The 19,018-nt window shown below is 50.6% G+C and overlaps 1 protein-coding gene across 1 annotated transcript in view; it reads left to right on the top strand.

Moving 5' to 3' along the window:
- The window catches only part of LOC135511787 (rho GTPase-activating protein SYDE1-like), a 36,939-nt gene extending 20,771 nt beyond the window's left edge, over positions 1-16,168 (top strand). The window contains exons 7-8 of the mRNA XM_064933253.1: positions 12,448-12,730; positions 15,492-16,168. Coding sequence (XP_064789325.1) covers positions 12,448-12,730; positions 15,492-15,967 — 759 coding nt within the window. The 3' untranslated portion in view covers positions 15,968-16,168. The remainder of the gene's footprint in view (positions 1-12,447; positions 12,731-15,491) is intronic.
- The last annotated feature ends 2,850 nt before the right edge of the window (positions 16,169-19,018 follow it).

Here is a 19,018-nt window from a genome sequence, read left to right on the forward strand (position 1 = left end):
CAAGGTATGTATAGTTTAGGCCAAGGTATGTATAGTTTAGGACAAGGTGGGTATAGTTTAGGCCAAGGTATGTATAGTTTAGGCCAAGGTATGTATAGTTTAGGCCAAGGTATGTATAGTTTAGGCCAAGGTATGTATAGTTTAGGCCAAGGTATGTATAGTTTAGGACAAGGTATGTATAGTTTAGGCCAAGGTATGTATAGTTTAGGCCAAGGTATGTATAGTTTAGGCCAAGGTATGTATAGTTTAGGCCAAGGTATGTATAGTTTAGGCCAAGGTATGTATAGTTTAGGCCAAGGTATGAATAGTTTTTTGTGTGCTCTAGGGCAACAGTGTCTAGATGGAATTTGTATTTGTGGTCCTGACGACTGGACCTTTTTTGGAACACCATTATTTTGGTCTTACTGAGATTCACTGTCAGGGGCCAGGTCTGGCAGAATCTGTGCATAAGATCTAGGTGCTGCTGTAGGCCCTCCTTGGTTGGTGACAGAAGCACCAGATCATCAGCAAACAGCAGACATTTAACTTCAGATTCTAGTAGGGTGAGGCCGGGTGCTGCAGACTTTTCTAGTGCCCGCGCCAATTTGTTGATATATATGTTGAAGAGGGTGGGGCTTAAGCTGCATGCCTGTCTCACCCCACGGCCTTGTGGCAAGAAATGTGTGTGTTTTTTGCCTATTTTAACCGCACACTTGTTGTGGATTTTATGATGTCGTATGTTTTACCCCCAACACCACTTTCCATCAGATTGTATAGCAGACCCTCATGCCAAATTGAGTCAAAGGCTTTTTTGAAATCAACAAAGCATGAGAAGACTTTGCCTTTGTTTTGGTTTGTTTGTCAATTAGGGTGTGAATACATGGGTTCACAGTGTGTTAGGTAGGGTTAGGTAGGGTTAGGTAGGGTTCACAGTGTGTTTGGTAGGGTTAGGTAGGGTCCACAGTGTGTTAGGTAGGGTTAGGTAGGGTTCACAGTGTGTTAGGTAGGGTTAGGTAGGTTTCACAGTGTGTTAGGTAGGGTTAGGTAGGGTTCACAGTGTGTTAGGTAGAGTTAGGTAGGGTTCACAGTGTGTTAGGTAGAGTTAGGTAGGGTTAGGTAGGGTTCACAGTGTGTTAGGTAGGGTTAGGTAGGGTTCACAGTGTGTTAGGTAGGGTTAGGTAGGGTCCACAGTGTGTTAGGTAGGGTTCACAGTGTGTTAGGTAGGGTTAGGTAGGGTCCACAGTGTGTTAGGTAGGGTTAGGTAGGGTCCACAGTGTGTTAGGTAGGGTTAGGTAGGGTTCACAGTGTGTTAGGTAGGGTTAGGTAGGGTTCACAGTGTGTTAGGTAGGGTTCACAGTGTGTTAGGTAGGGTTAGGTAGGGTCCACAGTGTGTTAGGTAGGGTTAGGTAGGGTTCACAGTGTGTTAGGTAGGGTTAGGTAGGGTTCACAGTGTGTTAGGTAGGGTTAGATAGGGTTCACAGTGTGTTAGGTAGGGTTAGGTAGGGTTCACAGTGTGTTAGGTAGGGTTAGGTAGGGTTAGGTAGGGTTCACAGTGTGTTAGGTAGGGTTAGGTAGGGTTCACAGTGTGTTAGGTAGGGTTAGGTAGGGTTCACAGTGTGTTAGGTAGGGTTAGATAGGGTTCACAGTGTGTTAGGTAGGGTTAGGTAGGGTTCACAGTGTGTTAGGTAGGGTTAGGTAGGGTTAGGTAGGGTTAGGTAGGGTTCACAGTGTGTTAGGTAGGGTTAGGTAGGGTTCACAGTGTGTTAGGTAGGGTTAGGTAGGGTTCACAGTGTGTTAGGTAGGGTTAGGTAGGGTTCACAGTGTGTTAGGTAGGGTTAGGTAGGGTTCACAGTGTGTTAGGTAGGGTTAGGTAGGGTTAGGTAGGGTTCACAGTGTGTTAGGTAGGGTTAGGTAGGGTTAGGTAGGGTTCACAGTGTGTTAGGTAGGGTTAGGTAGGGTTAGGTAGGGTTCACAGTGTGTTAGGTAGGGTTAGGTAGGGTTCACAGTGTGTTAGGTAGGGTTAGGTAGGGTTCACAGTGTGTTAGGTAGGGTTAGGTAGGGTTCACAGTGTGTTAGGTAGGGTTAGGTAGGGTTAGGTAGGGTTCACAGTGTGTTAGGTAGGGTTAGGTAGGGTTCACAGTTTGTTAGGTAGGGTTCACAGTGTGTTAGGTAGGGTTAGATAGGGTTCACAGTGTGTTAGGTAGGGTTAGGTAGGGTTAGGTAGAGTTCACAGTGTGTTAGGTAGGGTTAGGTAGGGTTAGGTAGGGTCCACAGTGTGTTAGGTAGGGTTAGGTAGGGTTAGGTAGAGTTCACAGTGTGTTAGGTAGGGTTAGGTAGGGTTCACAGTGTGTTAGGTAGGGTTAGGTAGGGTTCACAGTGTGTTAGGTAGGGTTAGGTAGGGTCCACAGTGTGTTAGGTAGGGTTAGGTAGGGTTCACAGTTTGTTAGGTAGGGTTCACAGTGTGTTAGGTAGGGTTAGATAGGGTTCACAGTGTGTTAGGTAGGGTTAGGTAGGGTTAGGTAGAGTTCACAGTGTGTTAGGTAGGGTTAGGTAGGGTTCACAGTGTGTTAGGTAGGGTTAGGTAGGGTTCACAGTGTGTTAGGTAGGGTTAGGTAGGGTCCACAGTGTGTTAGGTAGGGTTAGGTAGGGTTAGGTAGAGTTCACAGTGTGTTAGGTAGGGTTAGGTAGGGTTCACAGTGTGTTAGGTAGGGTTAGGTAGGGTTCACAGTGTGTTAGGTAGGGTTAGGTAGGGTTCACAGTGTGTTAGGTAGGGTTAGGTAGGGTTCACAGTGTGTTAGGTAGGGTTAGGTAGGGTTCACAGTGTGTTAGGTAGGGTTAGGTAGGGTTAGGTAGGGTGTGTGAATACATGGTCTGACGAATGGTAATTTGTGCAGGGTGAATATTTGATATTTGCTCAGAACATTGTTTTCACTGAGGGAAATGTGTGTCTGCTGATAATGATAATAGAGGATTTTCCCCAAGTTGCTGTTGACGCATATCCCAAAGTAGTTATTAGAGTCAAATTTGTCTCCACTTTTGTGGTTTGTGGTGATCAATCCTTGGTTCAGAGGGCTAGGTAGGGCTAGGTAGGGTTAGGTAGGGCTAGGTAGGGCTAGGTAGGGTTAGGTAGGGTTAGGTAGGGTTAGGTAGGGTTAGGAAGGGTTAGGTATGGTCAGGTAGGGTTAGGAAGGGTTCACAGAGGGTTAGGTAGGGTTAGGTAGGGTTAGGAAAGGTTCACAGAGGGTTAGGTAGGGTTAAGTAGGGTTAGGTAGGGTTAGATAGGGTTAGATAGAGTTAGGAAGGGTTATAGAGGGTTAGGTAGGGTTAGGTAGGGTTAGGAAAGGTTCACAGAGGGTTAGGTAGGGTTAAGTAGGGTTAGGTAGGGTTAGATAGGGTTAGATAGAGTTAGGAAGGGTTATAGAGGGTTAGGTAGGGTAAGGTAGGGCTATAGAGGGTTAGATAGGGTTAGGTAGGGTTAGGTATGGTCAGGTAGGGTTAGGAAGGGTTCACAGAGGGTTAGGTAGGGTTAGGTAGGGTAAGGTAGGGCTATAGAGGGTTAGGTAGGGTTAGGTAGGGTTAGGTAGGGTTAGGTAGAGTTATAGAGGGTTAGGTAGGGTTAGGTAGGGTTAGGAAGGGTTCACAGAGGGTTAGGTAGGGTGAGGTAGGGTTATAGAGGGTTAGGTAGGGTGAGGTAGGGTTAGGAAGGGTTCACAGAGGGTTAGGTAGGGTGAGGTAGGGTTATGTAGGGTTATAGAGGGTTAGGTAGGGTGAGGTAGGGTTAGGAAGGGTTCACAGAGGGTTAGGTAGGGTTAGGTAGGGTGAGGTAGGGTTAGATAGGGTTAGGTAGAGTTAGGTAGGGTTAGATAGTGTTAGGTATAGTTAGGTAGGGTTAGATAGTGTTAGGTAGGGTTACGTAAGGTTAGATAGGTTTAGGTAGAGTTAGGTAGTGGTAGGTAGAGTTAGGTAGGGTTTAGGTAGGGTCCACAGTATGTTAGGTAGGGTTCACACTATGTTAGGTAGGGTTAGGTAGGGTTCACACTATGTTAGGTAGGGTTAGGTAGGGTTCACAGTGTGTTAGGTAGGGTTCACACTATGTTAGGTAGGGTTAGGTAGGGTTCACAGTGTGTTTGGTAGGGTTCACAGTGGGTTAGATAGGGTTAGGTAGGGTTAGATAGGGTTCGGTAGGGTTAGGTAGGGTTAGATAGGGTTCACAGAGGGTTAGGTAGGGTTATGTAGGGTTAGGTAGGGTTAGATAGGGTAGGTAGGGTTAGGTAGGGTTAGGTAGGGTTAGATAGGGTTAGATGGGGTAAGGTAGGGTTAGGTAGGGTTAGGTAGGGTTAGATAGGGTAAGGTAGGGTTAGGTAGGGTTAGGGTTAGGTAGGGTTAGATGGGGTAAGGTAGGGTTAGGTAGGGTTAGGTAGGGTTAGATAGGGTTAGATAGGGCTAGATAGGGTTAGGTAGGGTTAGATGGGGTAAGGTAGGGTTAGGTAGGGTTAGATAGGGTTAGGTAGGGTTAGGTAGGGTTAGGTAGGGTTATGTAGGGTTAGATAGGGTTAGGTAGGGTTAGGGTTAGGTAGGGTTAGATAGGGTGTTAGGTAGGGTTAGATAGGGTTAGGTAGGGTTAGATAGGGTTAGGTAGGGTTAGGGTTAGGTAGGGTTAGATAGGGTTAGGTAGGGTTAGATAGGGTTAGGTAGGGTTAGGTAGGGTTAGGGTTAGGTAGGGTTAGGTAGGGTTAGGTAGGGTTAGATAGGGTTAGGTAGGGTTAGATAGGGTTAGGTAGGGTTAGATAGGGTTAGGTAGGGTTAGATGGGGTAAGGTAGGGTTAGGTAGGGTTAGATAGGGTTAGGTAGGTTAGATGGGGTAAGGTAGGGTTAGATAGGGTTAGGTAGGGTTAGATGGGGTTAGGTAGGGTTAGATGGGGTTAGATAGGGTTAGGTAGGGTTAGATAGGGTTAGGTAGGGTTAGATAGGGTTAGGTAGGGTTAGATGGGGTAAGGTAGGGTTAGGTAGGGTTAGATAGGGTAAAGGTAGAGTTAGGTAGGGTTAGGTAGGGTTAGATAGGGTAAGGTAGGGAAGTTAGGTAGGGTTAGATAGGGTATGTTAGGATTAGGTAGGGTTAGATAGGTATGTTAGGTTAGGTAGGGTTAGATAGGGTAAGGTAGGGTTAGATAGGGTTAGGTAGGGTTAGGTAGGGTTAGGTAGGGTTAGGTAGGGTTAGGTAGGGTTAGGTAGGGTTAGATAGGTAAGGTAGGGTTAGGTAGGGCTAGGTAGGGTTAGGTAGGGTTAGATAGGGTAAGGTAGGGTTAGGTAGGGTTAGGTAGGGTAGGTAGGTTTAGGTAGGGTTAGATAGGGTTTAGGTAGGGTTAGGTAGGGTTAGATGGGTTAAGGTAGGGTTAGGTAGGGCTAGGTAGGGCTAGGTAGGGTTAGGTAGGGCTAGATAGGGTTAGGTAGGGTTAGGTAGGGCTAGGTAGGTTTAGGTAGGGTTAGATAGGGTAAGGTAGGGTTAGGGTTAGGTAGGGTTAGATAGGGTAAGGTAGGGTTAGATAGGGTTAGGGTTAGGTAGGGTTAGGTAGGGTTAGATGGGGTAAGGTAGGGTAGGTAGGGTTAGGTAGGGTTAGGTAGGGTTAGGTAGGGTTAGATAGGGTTAGGGTTAGGTAGGGTTAGATGGGTTAGGTAGGGTTAGGTAGGGTTAGGTAGGGTTAGATAGGGTTAGGTAGGGTTAGATAGGGTAAGGTAGGGTTAGGTAGGGTTAGATGGGGTAGGTAGGGTTAGGTAGGGTTAGATAGGGTTAGATAGGGTTAGGTAGGGTTAGATAGGGTAAGGTAGGGTTAGATAGGGTTAGGTAGGGTTAGGTAGGGTTAGGTAGGGTTAGATAGGGTTAGGTAGGGTTAGATAGGGTTAGGTAGGGTTAGGTAGGGTTAGGTAGGGTTAGGTAGGGTTAGGTAGGGTTAGATAGGGTTAGGTAGGGTTAGATAGGGTTAGGTAGGGTTAGATAGGGTTAGGTAGGGTTAGATGGGGTAGGTAGGGTTAGGTAGGGTTAGATAGGGTTAGGTAGGGTTAGATAGGGTTAGGTAGGGTTAGATAGGGTTAGGTAGGGTTAGATGGGGTAAGGTAGGGTTAGGTAGGGTTAGATAGGGTTAGGTAGGGTTAGATAGGGTAGGTAGGTTAGGTAGGGTTAGGTAGGGTTAGATAGGGTAAGGTAGGGTTAGGTAGGGTTAGATAGGGTATGTTAGGATTAGGTAGGGTTAGATAGGGTATGTTAGGATTAGGTAGGGTTAGATAGGGTAAGGTAGGGTTAGGTAGGGCTAGGTAGGGTTAGGTAGGGTTAGGTAGGGTTAGATAGGGTAAGGTAGGGTTAGGTAGGGTTAGGTAGAGCAAGGTAGGGTTAGGTAGGGTTAGATAGGGTAAGGTAGGGTTAGGGTTAGGTAGGGTTAGATAGGGTTAGGTAGGGTTAGATAGGGTTAGGGTTAGATAGGGTTAGGTAGGGTTAGATGGGGTAGGTAGGGTTAGGTAGGGTTAGATAGGGTTAGGTAGGGTTAGATAAGGTTAGGGTTAGGTAGGGTTAGATAAGGTTAGGGTTAGGTAGGGTTAGATAGGGTTAGGTAGGGTTAGATAGGGTAAGGTAGGGTTAGGTAGGGTTAGATGGGGTAAGGTAGGGTTAGGTAGGGTTAGATAGGGTTAGATAGGGTTAGATGGGGTAAGGTAGGGTTAGATAGGGTTAGGTAGGGTTAGGTAGGGTTAGGTAGGGTTAGATAGGGTTAGGTAGGGTTAGATAGGGTTAGGTAGGGTTAGATGGGGTAAGGTAGGGTTAGATAGGGTAAGGTAGGGTTAGGTAGGGCTAGGTAGGGCTAGGTAGGGTTAGGTAGGGTTAGATAGGGTAAGGTAGGGTTAGGTAGGGCTAGGTAGGTTTAGGTAGGGTTAGATAGGGTTAGATAGGGCTAGATAGGGTTAGGTAGGGTTAGATGGGGTAAGGTAGGGTTAGGTAGGGCTAGGTAGGGCTAGGTAGGGTTAGGTAGGGTTAGATAGGTAAGTTAGGGTTAGGTAGGGTTAGGTAGGGCTAGGTAGGTTTAGGTAGGGTTAGATAGGGTAAGGTAGGGTTAGGGTTAGGTAGGGTTAGATAGGGTAAGGTAGGGTTAGATAGGGTTAGGGTTAGGTAGGGTTAGGTAGGGTTAGATGGGGTAAGGTAGGGTAAGGTAGGGTTAGGTAGGGTTAGATAGGGTTAGGTAGGGTTAGATAGGGTTAGGGTTAGGTAGGGTTAGATGGGGTAGGTAGGGTTAGGTAGGGTTAGGTAGGGTTAGATAGGGTTAGGTAGGGTTAGATAGGGTAAGGTAGGGTTAGGTAGGGTTAGATGGGGTAAGGTAGGGTTAGGTAGGGTTAGATAGGGTTAGATAGGGTTAGGTAGGGTTAGATGGGGTAAGGTAGGGTTAGATAGGGTTAGGTAGGGTTAGGTAGGGTTAGATAGGGTTAGGTAGGGTTAGATAGGGTTAGGTAGGGTTAGGTAGGGTTAGGTTAGGTCAGGTTAGGTTGGGTTAGATAGGGTTAGGTAGGGTTAGATAGGGTTAGGTAGGGTTAGATAGGGTTAGGTAGGGTTAGATGGGGTAAGGTAGGGTTAGGTAGGGTTAGATAGGGTTAGGTAGGGTTAGATAGGGTAGGTAGGTTAGGTAGGGTTAGGTAGGGTTAGATAGGGGTTAGGGTTAGGTAGGGTTAGATAGGGTATGTTAGGATTAGGTAGGGTTAGATAGGGTATGTTAGGATTAGGTAGGGTTAGATAGGGTAAGGTAGGGTTAGGTAGGGCTAGGTAGGGCTAGGTAGGGTTAGGTAGGGTTAGATAGGGTAAGGTAGGGTTAGGTAGGGTTAGGTAGAGCAAGGTAGGGTTAGGTAGGGTTAGATAGGGTAAGGTAGGGTTAGGGTTAGGTAGGGTTAGATAGGGTAAGGTAGGGTTAGATAGGGTTAGGGTTAGGTAGGGTTAGGTAGGGTTAGATGGGGTAAGGTAGGGTTAGGTAGGGTTAGATAGGGTAAGGTAGGGTTAGATAGGGTTAGGGTTAGGTAGGGTTAGATGGGGTAAGGTAGGGTTAGGTAGGGTTAGGTAGGGTTAGATAGGGTTAGGTAGGGTTAGATAGGGTAAGGTAGGGTTAGGTAGGGTTAGATGGGGTAAGGTAGGGTTAGGTAGGGTTAGATAGGGTTAGATGGGGTAAGGTAGGGTTAGATAGGGTTAGGTAGGGTTAGGTAGGGTTAGGTAGGGTTAGATAGGGTTAGGTAGGGTTAGATAGGGTTAGGTAGGGTTAGATGGGGTAAGGTAGGGTTAGATAGGGTTAGGTAGGGTTAGATAGGGTTAGGTAGGGTTAGATAGGGTTAGATAGGGTAAGGTAGGGTTAGGTAGGGCTAGGTAGGGCTACGTAGGGTTAGGTAGGGTTAGATAGGGTAAGGTAGGGTTAGGTAGGGTTAGGTAGGGTAAGGTAGAGTTAGGGTTAGGTAGGGTTAGATAGGGTAAGGTAGGGTTAGATAGGGTTAGGGTTAGGTAGGGTTAGGTAGGGTTAGATAGGGTTAGGTAGGGTTAGGTAGGGTTAGATAGGGTTAGGTAGGGTTAGATAGGGTTAGATAGGGTTAGGTAGGGTTAGGTAGGGCTAGGTAGGGCTACGTAGGGTTAGGTAGGGTTAGATAGGGTAAGGTAGGGTTAGGTAGGGTTAGGTAGGGTAAGGTAGAGTTAGGGTTAGGTAGGGCTAGGTAGGGTTAGGTAGGGTTAGATAGGGTAAGGTAGAGTTAGGGTTAGGTAGGGTTAGATAGGGTAAGGTAGGGTTAGATAGGGTTAGGGTTAGGTAGGGTTAGGTAGGGTTAGATAGGGTTAGGTAGGGTTAGATAGGGTTAGGTAGGGTTAGTTAGGGTTAGGTAGGGTTAGATAGGGTTAGGTAGGGTTAGTTAGGGTTAGGTAGGGTTAGGTAGGGTTAGTTAGGGTTAGGTAGGGTTTGGTAGGGTTAGGTAGGGTTAGGTAGGGTTAGATAGGGTTATTTAGGGTTAGGTAGGGTTAGGTAGGGTTAGGTAGGGTTAGATAGGGTTAGGTAGGGTTAGGTAGGGTTAGGTAGGGTTAGGTAGGGTTCACAGTGTGTTAGATAGGGTTAGGTAGGGTTAGATAGGGTTAGGTAGGGTTAGATAGGGTTAGGTAGGGTTAGGTAGGGTTATATAGGGTTAGGTAGGGTTAGTTAGGGTTAGATAGGGTTAGGCAGGGTTAGGTAGGGTAAGGTAGGGTTAGGTAGGGTTTGGTAGGGTAGATAGGGTTAGGTAGGGTTAGGTAGGGTTAGATAGGGTTATTTAGGGTTAGGTAGGGTTAGGTAGGGTTAGGTAGGGTTAGTTAGGGTTAGGTAGGGTTAGGTAGGGTTAGGTAGGGGTAGTTAGGGTTAGGTAGGGTTAGTTAGGGTTAGGTAGGTTTAGATAGGGTAAGGTAGGGTTAGTTAGGGTTAGGTAGGGTTAGATAGGGTTAGGTAGGGTTAGGTAGGGTAAGGTAGGGTTAGGTAGGGTTAGGTAGGGTTAGATAGGGTTAGGTAGGGTTAGATAGGGTAAGGTAGGGTAAGGTAGGGTTAGGTAGGGTAAGGTAGGGTAGGGTACCTAACCCTCTCCAGTCCTCCCTGTCTAACCCTCTCCCCTCTCCCCAGTCCTCCCTGTCTAACCCTCTCCCCTCTCCCCAGTCCTCCCTGTCTAACCCTCTCCTCTCTCCCCTCTCTCCAGTCCTCCCTGTCTAACCCTCTTCTCTCTCCCCTTTCTCCAGTCCTCCCTGTCTAACCCTCTCCCCTCTCCCCAGTCCTCCCTGTCTAACCCTCTTCTCTCTCCCCTCTCCCCAGTCCTCCCTGTCAAACCCTCTCCCTCTCCCCTCTCCCCAGTCCTCCCTGTCTAACCCTCTCCCCTCTCCCCAGTCCTCCCTGTCTAACCCTCTCCTCTCCCCCTTTCTCCAGTCCTCCCTGTCTAACCCTCTCCCTCTCCCCCTCTCCCCAGTCCTCCCTGTCTAACCCTCTCCTCTCTCCCCTCTCTCCAGTCCTCCCTGTCTAACCCTCCTCTCTCTCCGCTCTCTCCAGTCCTCCCTGTCTAACCCTCCTCTCTCTCCCTCTCCCCAGTCCTCCCTGTCTAACCCTCTCCTCTCTCCCCTCTCTCCAGTCCTCCCTGTCTAACCCCCTCTCCTCTCTCCCCTCTCTCCAGTCCTCCCTGTCTAACCCTCTCCTCTCTCCCCTCTCTCCAGTCCTCCCTGTCTAACCCTATTCTCTCTCCCCTTTCTCCAGTCCTCCCTGTCTAACCCTCTCCCTCTCCCCTCTCCCCAGTCCTCCCTGTCTAACCCTCTCCTCTCTCCCCTCTCTCCAGTCCTCCCTGTCTAACCCTCTCCTCTCTCCCCTCTCTCCAGTCCTCTCTGTCTAACCCTCTCCCCTCTCTCCAGTCCTCCCTGTCTAACCCTCTCCCCTCTCTCCAGTCCTCCCTGTCTAACCCTCTCCCCTCTCTCCAGTCCTCTCTGTCTAACCCTCGCTCCAGTCCTCCCTGTCTAACCCTCTTCCTCTCCCTCTCTCCAGTCCTCCTGTCTAACCCTCTCCTCTCCCCTTTCTCCAGTCCTCCCTGTCTAACCCTCTCCCTCTCCCCTCTCCCCAGTCCTCCCTGTCTAACCCTCTCCTCTCTCCCCTCTCTCCAGTCCTCCCTGTCTAACCCTCCTCTCTCTCCCCTCTCTCCAGTCCTCCCTGTCTAACCCTCCTCTCTCTCCCCTCTCCCCAGTCCTCCCTGTCTAACCCTCTCCTCTCTCCCCTCTCTCCAGTCCTCCCTGTCTAACCCTCTCCTCTCTCCCCTCTCTCCAGTCCTCCCTGTCTAACCCTCTCCTCTCTCCCCTCTCTCCAGTTCTCCCTGTCTAACCCTATTCTCTCTCCCCTTTCTCCAGTCCTCCCTGTCTAACCCTCTCCCTCTCCCCTCTCCCCAGTCCTCCCTGTCTAACCCTCTCCTCTCTCCCCTCTCTCCAGTCCTCCCTGTCTAACCCTCTCATCTCTCCCCTCTCTCCAGTCCTCTCTGTCTAACCCTCTCCCCTCTCCCCTCTCTCCAGTCCTCCCTGTCTAACCCTCTCCCCTCTCTCCAGTCCTCCCTGTCTAACCCTCTCCCCTCTCTCCAGTCCTCTCTGTCTAACCCTCTCTCCAGTCCTCCCTGTCTAACCATCTTCACTCTCCCCTCTCCCCAGTCCTCCCTGTCTAACCCTCTCCCCTCTCCCCAGTCCTCCCTGTCTAACCCTCTCCCCTCTCCCCAGTCCTCCCTGTCTAACCCTCTCCTCTCTCCCCTCTCTCCAGTCCTCCCTGTCTAACCCTCTCCTCTCTCCCTTCTCTCCAGTCCTCCCTGTCTAACCCTCTCCTCTCTCCCCCTCTCCAGTCCTCCCTGTCTAACCCTCTCCCCTCTCCCCAGTCCTCTCTGTCTAACCCTCTCCTCTCTCCCCTCTCTCCAGTCCTCCCTGTCTAACCCTCTCCTCTCTCCCCTCTCTCCAGTCCTCCCTGTCTAACCCTCTCCTCTCTCCCCTCTCTCCAGTCCTCCCTGTCTAACCCTCTCCCCTCTCTCCAGTCCTCCCTGTCTAACCCTCTCCTCTCTCCCCTCTCTCCAGTCCTCCCTGTCTAACCCTCTCCTCTCTCCCCTCTCTCCAGTCCTCCCTGTCTAACCCTCTCCTCTCTCCCCTCTCTCCAGTCCTCCCTGTCTAACCCTCTCCCCTCTCCCCAGTCCTCCCTGTCTAACCCTCTCCCCTCTCCCCAGTCCTCCCTGTCTAACCCTCTCCTCTCTCCCCTCTCCCCAGTCCTCCCTGTCTAACCCTCTTCTCTCTCCCCTTTCTCCAGTCCTCCCTGTCTAACCCTCTCCCCTCTCTCCAGTCCTCCCTGTCTAACCCTCTTCTCTCTCCCCTCTCTCCAGTCCTCCCTGTCTAACCCTCTTCTCTCTCCCCTTTCTCCAGTCCTCCCTGTCTCACCCTCTTCTCTCTCCCCTCTCTCCTGTCCTCCCTGTCCCTCCTCCAGTCCTCCCTGTCTAACCCTCTTCTCTCTCCCCTCTCTCCAGTCCTCCCTGTCTAACCCTCTCCTCTCTCCCCTCTCCCCAGTCCTCCCTGTCTCACCCTCTTCTCTCTCCCCTCTCTCCAGTCCTCCCTGTCTAACCCTCTTCCCTCTCCCCTCTCTCCAGTCCTCCCTGTCTAACCCTCTCCCTCTCCCCTCTCCCCAGTCCTCCCTGTCTAACCCTCTTCCCTCTCCCCTCTCCCCAGTCCTCCCTGTCTAACCCTCTCCCCTCTCCCCTCTCTCCTGTCCTCCCTGTCTAACCCTCTTCTCTCTCCAGTCCTCCCTGTCTAACCCTCTCCCCTCTCTCCAGTCCTCCCTGTCTAACCCTCTCCCCTCTCCCCTCTCTCCAGTCCTCCCTGTCTAACCCTCTTCTCTCTCCCCTCTCTCCAGTCCTCCCTGTCTAACCCTCTTCTCTCTCCCCTCTCCCCAGGCCACCCTCTCTCTGCTCCTGGACCATCTGAGCCTCGTTGCCTCCTACAGTGACTGTAACCGGATGAACTGTCAGAACCTGGCTGTGTGTTTCGGCCCGGTGCTCCTGACCCCCACCCAGGAGTCCTGGAGACCCACTGCACCAGGACAGGGCGGTCAGGGCGGGCGCGGGGGGAGCTGTGGAAGGGGCGGACGGAGTTTTGCTCACAGCGAGGAGATCGCCAGTGCTGTGGACTTCAAGAGACACATCGAGGCCTTGCATTACCTGTTGCAGCTGTGGCCCAGTAAGTGTCTGTTGGGACAAAGTGGGCCGACATTTCCAACGGTCCAAACTGATGGATATGACCTCGCCACAACCAGAGAAATATCTCTGTTACGTTGTTTCAACCAGTCTTCCCGTTTCCTAGTGATACTGTTCAGGGCCTTTGGAAAGTATTCAGACCCCTTGACTTTTTCCACGTGTTGTTACATTACAGCCTTTTTCTAAAATCTATTAAATAGTTTGTTTCCCTCATCATACACTTATCAAAAGTATGTGGACACCTGCTCGTCAAACATCTCATTCCAAAATCATAGTTATTAATATGGGGTTGGTCCCCCCCGTTGCTGCTATAACAGCCTCCACTCTTCTGGGAAGGCTTTCCACTAGATGTTGGAACATTGCCGCTATAACAGCCTCCACTCTTCTGGGAAGGCTTTCCACTAGATGTTGGTACATTGCTGCTATAACAGCCTCCACTCTTCTGGGAAGGCTTTCCACTAGATGTTGGAACATTGCTGCTATAACAGCCTCCACTCTTCTGGGAAGGTTTTCCACTAGATGTTGGAACATTGCTGCTATAACAGCCTCCACTCTTCTGGGAAGGCTTTCCACTAGATGTTGGAACTTTGCTGCTATAACAGCCCCCACTCTTCTGGGAAGGCTTTCCACTAGATGTTGGAACATTGCTGCTATAACATCCTCCACTCTTCTGGGAAGGCTTTCCACTAGATGTTGGAACATTGCTGCTATAACAGCCTCCACTCTTCTGGGAAGGCTTTCCACTAGATGTTGGAACATTGCTGTTATAACAGCCTCCACTCTTCTGGGAAGGCTTTCCACTAGATGTTGGAACATTGCTGCTATAACAGCCACCACTCTTCTGGGAAGGCTTTCCACTAGATGTTGGAACATTGCTGCTATAACAGCCTCCACTCTTCTGGGAAGGCGTTCCACTAGATGTTGGAACATTGCTGCTATAACAGCCTCCACTCTTCTGGGAAGGCTTTCCACTAGATGTTGGAACATTGCTGCTATAACAGCCTCCACTCTTCTGGGAAGGCTTTCCACTAGATGTTGGAACATTGCTGCTATAACAGCCTCCACTCTTCTGGGAAGGCTTTCCACTAGATGTTGGAACATTGCTGCTATAACAGCCTCCACTCTTCTGGGAAGGCTTTCCACTAGATGTTGGAACATTGCTGCTATAACAGCCTCCACTCTTCTGGGAAGGCTTTCCACTAGATGTTGGATCATTGCTGTCATAACAGCCTCCACTCTTCTGGGAAGGCTTTCCACTAGATGTTGGAACATTGCTGCTCTAACAGCCTCCAATCTTCTGGGAAGGCTTTCCACTAGATGTTTGAACATTGCTGCTATAACAGCCTCCACTCTTCTGGGAAGGCTTTCCACTAGATGTTGGAACATTGCTGCTATAACAGCCTCCACTCTTCTGGGAAGGCTTTCCACTAGATGTTGGAACATTGCTGTTATAACAGCCTCCACTCTTCTGGGAAGGCTTTCCACTAGATGTTGGAACATTGCTGCTATAACAGCCTCCACTCTTCTGGGAAGGCTTTCCACTAGATGTTGGAACATTGCTGTTATAACAGCCTCCACTCTTCTGGGAAGGCTTTCCACTAGATGTTGGAACATTGCTGCTATAACAGCCTCCACTCTTCTGGGAAGGCTTTCCACTAGATGTTGGAACATTGCTGCTATAACAGCCTCCACTCTTCTGGGAAGGCTTTCCACTAGATGTTGGAACATTGCTGCTATAACAGCCTCCACTCTTCTGGGAAGGCTTTCCACTAGATGTTGGAACATTGCTGCTATAACAGCCTCCACTCTTCTGGGAAGGCTTTCCACTAGATGTTGGAACTTTGCTGCTAAAACAGCCCCCACTCTTCTGGGAAGGCTTTCCACTAGATGTTGGAACATTGCTGCGGGAATCAACTCGGTAGTGAGTGCTACGCACTACAGCACTCGTTGGTCCCGTTCCGTGAGCTCGTGTGGCCTACCACTTCGCTGCTGAGCCGTTGTTGCTCCTAGACGTTTCCACTTCACAATAACAGCACTTACAGTTGACCAGGGCAGCTCTAGCAGGGCAGGAATTTGACCAACTGACTTGTTGGAAAGGTGGCACCCTGACTCTTGGGGTCTAAGGCACTGCATCTCAGTGCAAGAGGTGTCACTACAGACCCTGGTTTGATTCCAGGCTGTATCACAACCGGCTGTGATTGGGAATCCCATAGGGCGGCACACAATTGGCCCAGTGACTTGCCTAGTTAAATAAAGGTTCACTAAAAAATAAAACATTCTCATAAAAATGGAAATGATGGAGATTGGTTGTCTATGGAGACTGCACGGCTGTGTGCTTGATTTTATACACCTGTCAGCAACGGCTGTGGCTGAAATAACCAAATCCACTAATTTGAAGGGGCGTCCACATACTTTAGTATATATATATATATATATATATATATATATATATATATATACAGTATATCAGTACACCCCTCACATTTTTGTAAATATTTTAGTATATCTTTTCATGTGACAACACTGAAGAAATGACACTTTGCTACAGTGTAAAGTAGTGAGTGTACAGCTTGTATAACAGTGTACATTTGTTTGAAATTTGTCCCCTCAAAATAACTCAACACACAGCCATTAATGTCTAAACCGCTGGCAACAGAAGTGAGTCCACCCCAAAGTCAAAATGTTTAGAACATTTCATCTCTGGGTTTTGAAACCTTTCCTCTCTTTGCTTCTTCACTCCTTAGTTCCTACAGACAGAGTGACAGACAACCCCGACTCTCCCACCCTCCTCCAGCCCTCCTCCAGTTCAGACATGCCTCCTTCCCCTCCCAGCCCCATCCCCCATAACCCCCTGCGGCGCTGCCAGCGTGGCCTGTCGCTACCTCTGGACCTCCCGGGGGACGAAGTGGGCGTGGTGTCGCGACGTGGACGGGGCCGACTGGAGAGCCCGCCCTGTAACCGGTATGCTGGCGACTGGAGCGTGTGTGGGCGGGACTTCCTGTCCGGAGGCGATGCGGACTACGATGAGGTGGCAGGGAGCGACAGTGAGGAAGAGGAGGAAGAGAGGGAGGTGAAGAAGGTGGAGTGGACTCAGTACGTAGACGACTTAGTTTTGGACTTTGACGCCCCGTTTACCTGCAGACTGAGTCTCAAAGACTTTGATACGCTGATATCAGACCTGGAGAGAGAGCTGTCCAAACAGATTAACATCTGTCTCTGAGAGGGAGAGAGAGAGGGAGAGGGAGGAGAGGAGAAGAGAGAGGAGGAGAGGAGAGAGCTGTCCAAACAGATTAACATCTGTCTCTGAGAGGGAGAGAGAGAGGGAGAGGGAGGAGAGGAGAAGAGAGAGGAGGAGAGGAGAGAGGAGAGAGCTGTCCAAACAGATTAACATCTGTCTCTGAGAGGGAGAGAGAGAGGGAGAGGGAGGGAGGAGAGGAGAGAGGAGGAGAGGGAGAGAGGAGAGAGCTGTCCAAACAGATTAACATCTGTCTCTGAGAGGAGAGAGAGAGGGAGAGGGAGGGAGGAGGGAGAGAGGAGGAGGGAGAGAGGAGAGAGCTGTCCAAACAGATTAACATCTGTCTCTGAGAGGGAGAGGGAGAGGGAGGAGAGGGAGAGAGGAGAGGAGAGGAGAGGGAGAGGAGAGGAGAGGAGAGGAGAGGAGAGGAGAGGAGGAGAGGAGAGAGGAGGAGAGGAGAGAGCTGTCCAAACAGATTAACATCTGTCTCTGAGAGGGAGAGGGAGAGGGAGGAGAGGAGAGAGGAGAGGAGAGAGGAGAGGAAACAGGAGATCTGTCTCTGAGAGGAGAGGAGAGAGGAGGAGAGGAGAGGAGAGAGGAGGAGAGGAGAGAGCTGTCCAAACAGATTAACATCTGTCTCTGAGAGGAAGAGGGAGGGAAGGAGGAGAGAGAGAGAGGAGAGAGCTGTCCAAACAGATTAACATCTGTCTCTGAGAGGGGGAGGGAGAAGAGGAGAAGAGAGAGGAGGAGAGGAGAGAGGAGAGAGCTGTCCAAACAGATTAACATCTGTCTCTGAGAGGGGAGAGAGAGAGGGAGAGGGAGGGAGGAGAGGAGAGAGGAGGAGAGGAGAGAGGAGAGAGCTGTCCAAACAGATTAACATCTGTCTCTGAGAGGGAGAGGGAGAGGGGGAGAGGGAGAGAGGGAGAGGAGAGAGGGAGAGGAGAGGAGAGAGGAGGAGAGGGAGAGAGCTGTCCAAACAGATTAACATCTGTCTCTGAGAGGGAGAGGGAGAGGGAGGAGAGGAGAGGAGAGGAGAGGAGAGGAGAGGAGAGGAGAGGAGAGAGGAGGAGAGGAGAGAGCTGTCCAAACAGATTAACATCTGTCTCTGAGAGGAAGAGGGAGGAAAGGAGGAGAGGATAGAGGGAGAGAGCTGTCCAAACAGATTAACATCTGTCTCTGAGAGGGGGAGGGAGAAGAGGAGAGAGAGAGAGGAGGAGAGGAGAGAGGAGAGAGCTGTCCAAACAGATTAACATCTGTCTCTGAGAGGGAGAGGGAGAGAGGAGGGAGGAGTGGAGAGGAGAGAGAGGAGAGGAGAGGGAGAGGGAGAGGAGAGAGCTGTCCAAACAGATGAACATCTGTCTCTGAGAGAGAGGAGAGAGCTGTCCAAACAGATTAACATCTGTCTCTGAGAGAGAGGAGAGAGGAGAGGAAGAGAGGAGGGAGGGAGGAGAGAGGAGGAGAGAGGAGAGGAAACATCTGAGGAGGGAGGAGAGGAGAGAGGAGGAGGGAGAGAGGAGGAGAGGAGAGGAAAGGGAGGAGAGGGAGAGAGGGAGGAGGGAGAGGAAAGAGAGCTGTCCAAACAGATTAACATCTGTCTCTGAGAGGGGGAGAGGAGGGAGGAGTGGAGAGGAGAGGAGAGAGGAGGAGAGAGGAGAGGAAATAGAGGAGGGAGGAGAGAGAGAGAGGAGGAGAGGAGATCTGGAAAGAGAGGAGGGAGGAGAGGAGAGAGGAGGAGAGGAGAGAGCTGTCCAAACAGATAAACATCTGTCTCTTAGAGGGAGAGGGAGGAGAGGAGAGAGGAGAGAGCTGTCCAAACAGATTAACATCTGTCTCTGAGAGGGAGGAGAGGAGAGGAGAGAGGAGAGAGCTGTCCAAACAGATTAACATCTGTCTCTGAGAGGGAGAGGGAGGAGAGGAGAGAGGAGAGAAGGCGGGGAGAGGTGAGGAGGGAGGAGAGGAGTGGAGAGGGGAGGGAGAAGAGGACGAGAGGAAGAGAGGAGGAGAAGAGAAAGGAGAGGAATCTGGGGAGAGGAGAGAGGCGAGGAAGGGGGAGAGGAGAGGAATGGAGGAGGAGGGGAGGAGAGAGGAGGGGAGAAGAGGGGGAGGGAGGGGAGAGGAGAAAGGAGAGGAAGGGAGGAGGAGAGAGGAGGAGAAGAGGAGAGGCGAGGAAGGGAGAGGAGAGAGGAGGGGAGGGGAGAGGAGAGGAAGGGAGGAGGAGAGAGGAGGGGAGAGGAGAGGAAGGGAGAGGAGAGAGGAGGGGAGGAGGAGAGAGGAGGAGAAGAGGGGAGAGGAGAAGAGGCGAGGAAGGGAGAGGAGAGAGGAGGGGAGGGGAGAGGAGAGGAAGGGAGGAGAAGAGGAGAGGCGAGGAAGGGAGAGGAGAGGAAGGGAGAGGAGAGGGAGAGGAGAGGAGAGGAAGGGAGAGGGGGAGAGGAGAGGAAGGGAGGGAGGAGAGAGGAGGAGGGAGAGGAGAGGAGGAGAGGAAGGGAGAGGGAGAGGGGAGAGGAGAAGAGGAGAGGGCGAGGAAGGGAGAGGAGAGAGGAGGGGAGGGGAGAGGGGAGAGGAGGAGAGAGGAGAGGAGAGGAGAGGAAGGGAGAGGAGAGAGGAGGGGAGAGGAGAGGAGAGGAAGGGAGAGGAGAGGGGAGAGGAGAAGAGGAGGGGAGAGGAGAGAGGAGGGGAGGGGAGAGGAGAGGAGGAGAGAGGAGAGGAGAGAGGGAGGGGAGAGGAGAGGAGAGGAAGGGAGAGGAGAGAGGAGGGGAGAGGAGAGGAGAGGAAGGGAGAGGGAGAGAGGAGAGGGAGAGGAGAGGAGAGGAGAGGAGAGGAGAGGAGAGGAAGGGAGGAAGAGAGAGACGGATAGTATTATTGAAGGTCAGGAAATTCTTTATTAGGAAATGACCAAAGACGACAAGCAATGTGGTGTTTGCTTCAGTAATGTTGAAGTGTATTTAACTGTTCCAATGTGTTTAAAAGCTTCATTTCTGGTGTTTTCTTATTCGGAATGCTGGTTGTTCTACAAACAAGTGACAACATTCTCGTCTT

This window comes from Oncorhynchus masou, chromosome 24 (assembly GCF_036934945.1).
Source record: "Oncorhynchus masou masou isolate Uvic2021 chromosome 24, UVic_Omas_1.1, whole genome shotgun sequence".
Classification (NCBI taxonomy): Eukaryota; Metazoa; Chordata; class Actinopteri; order Salmoniformes; family Salmonidae; genus Oncorhynchus; species Oncorhynchus masou.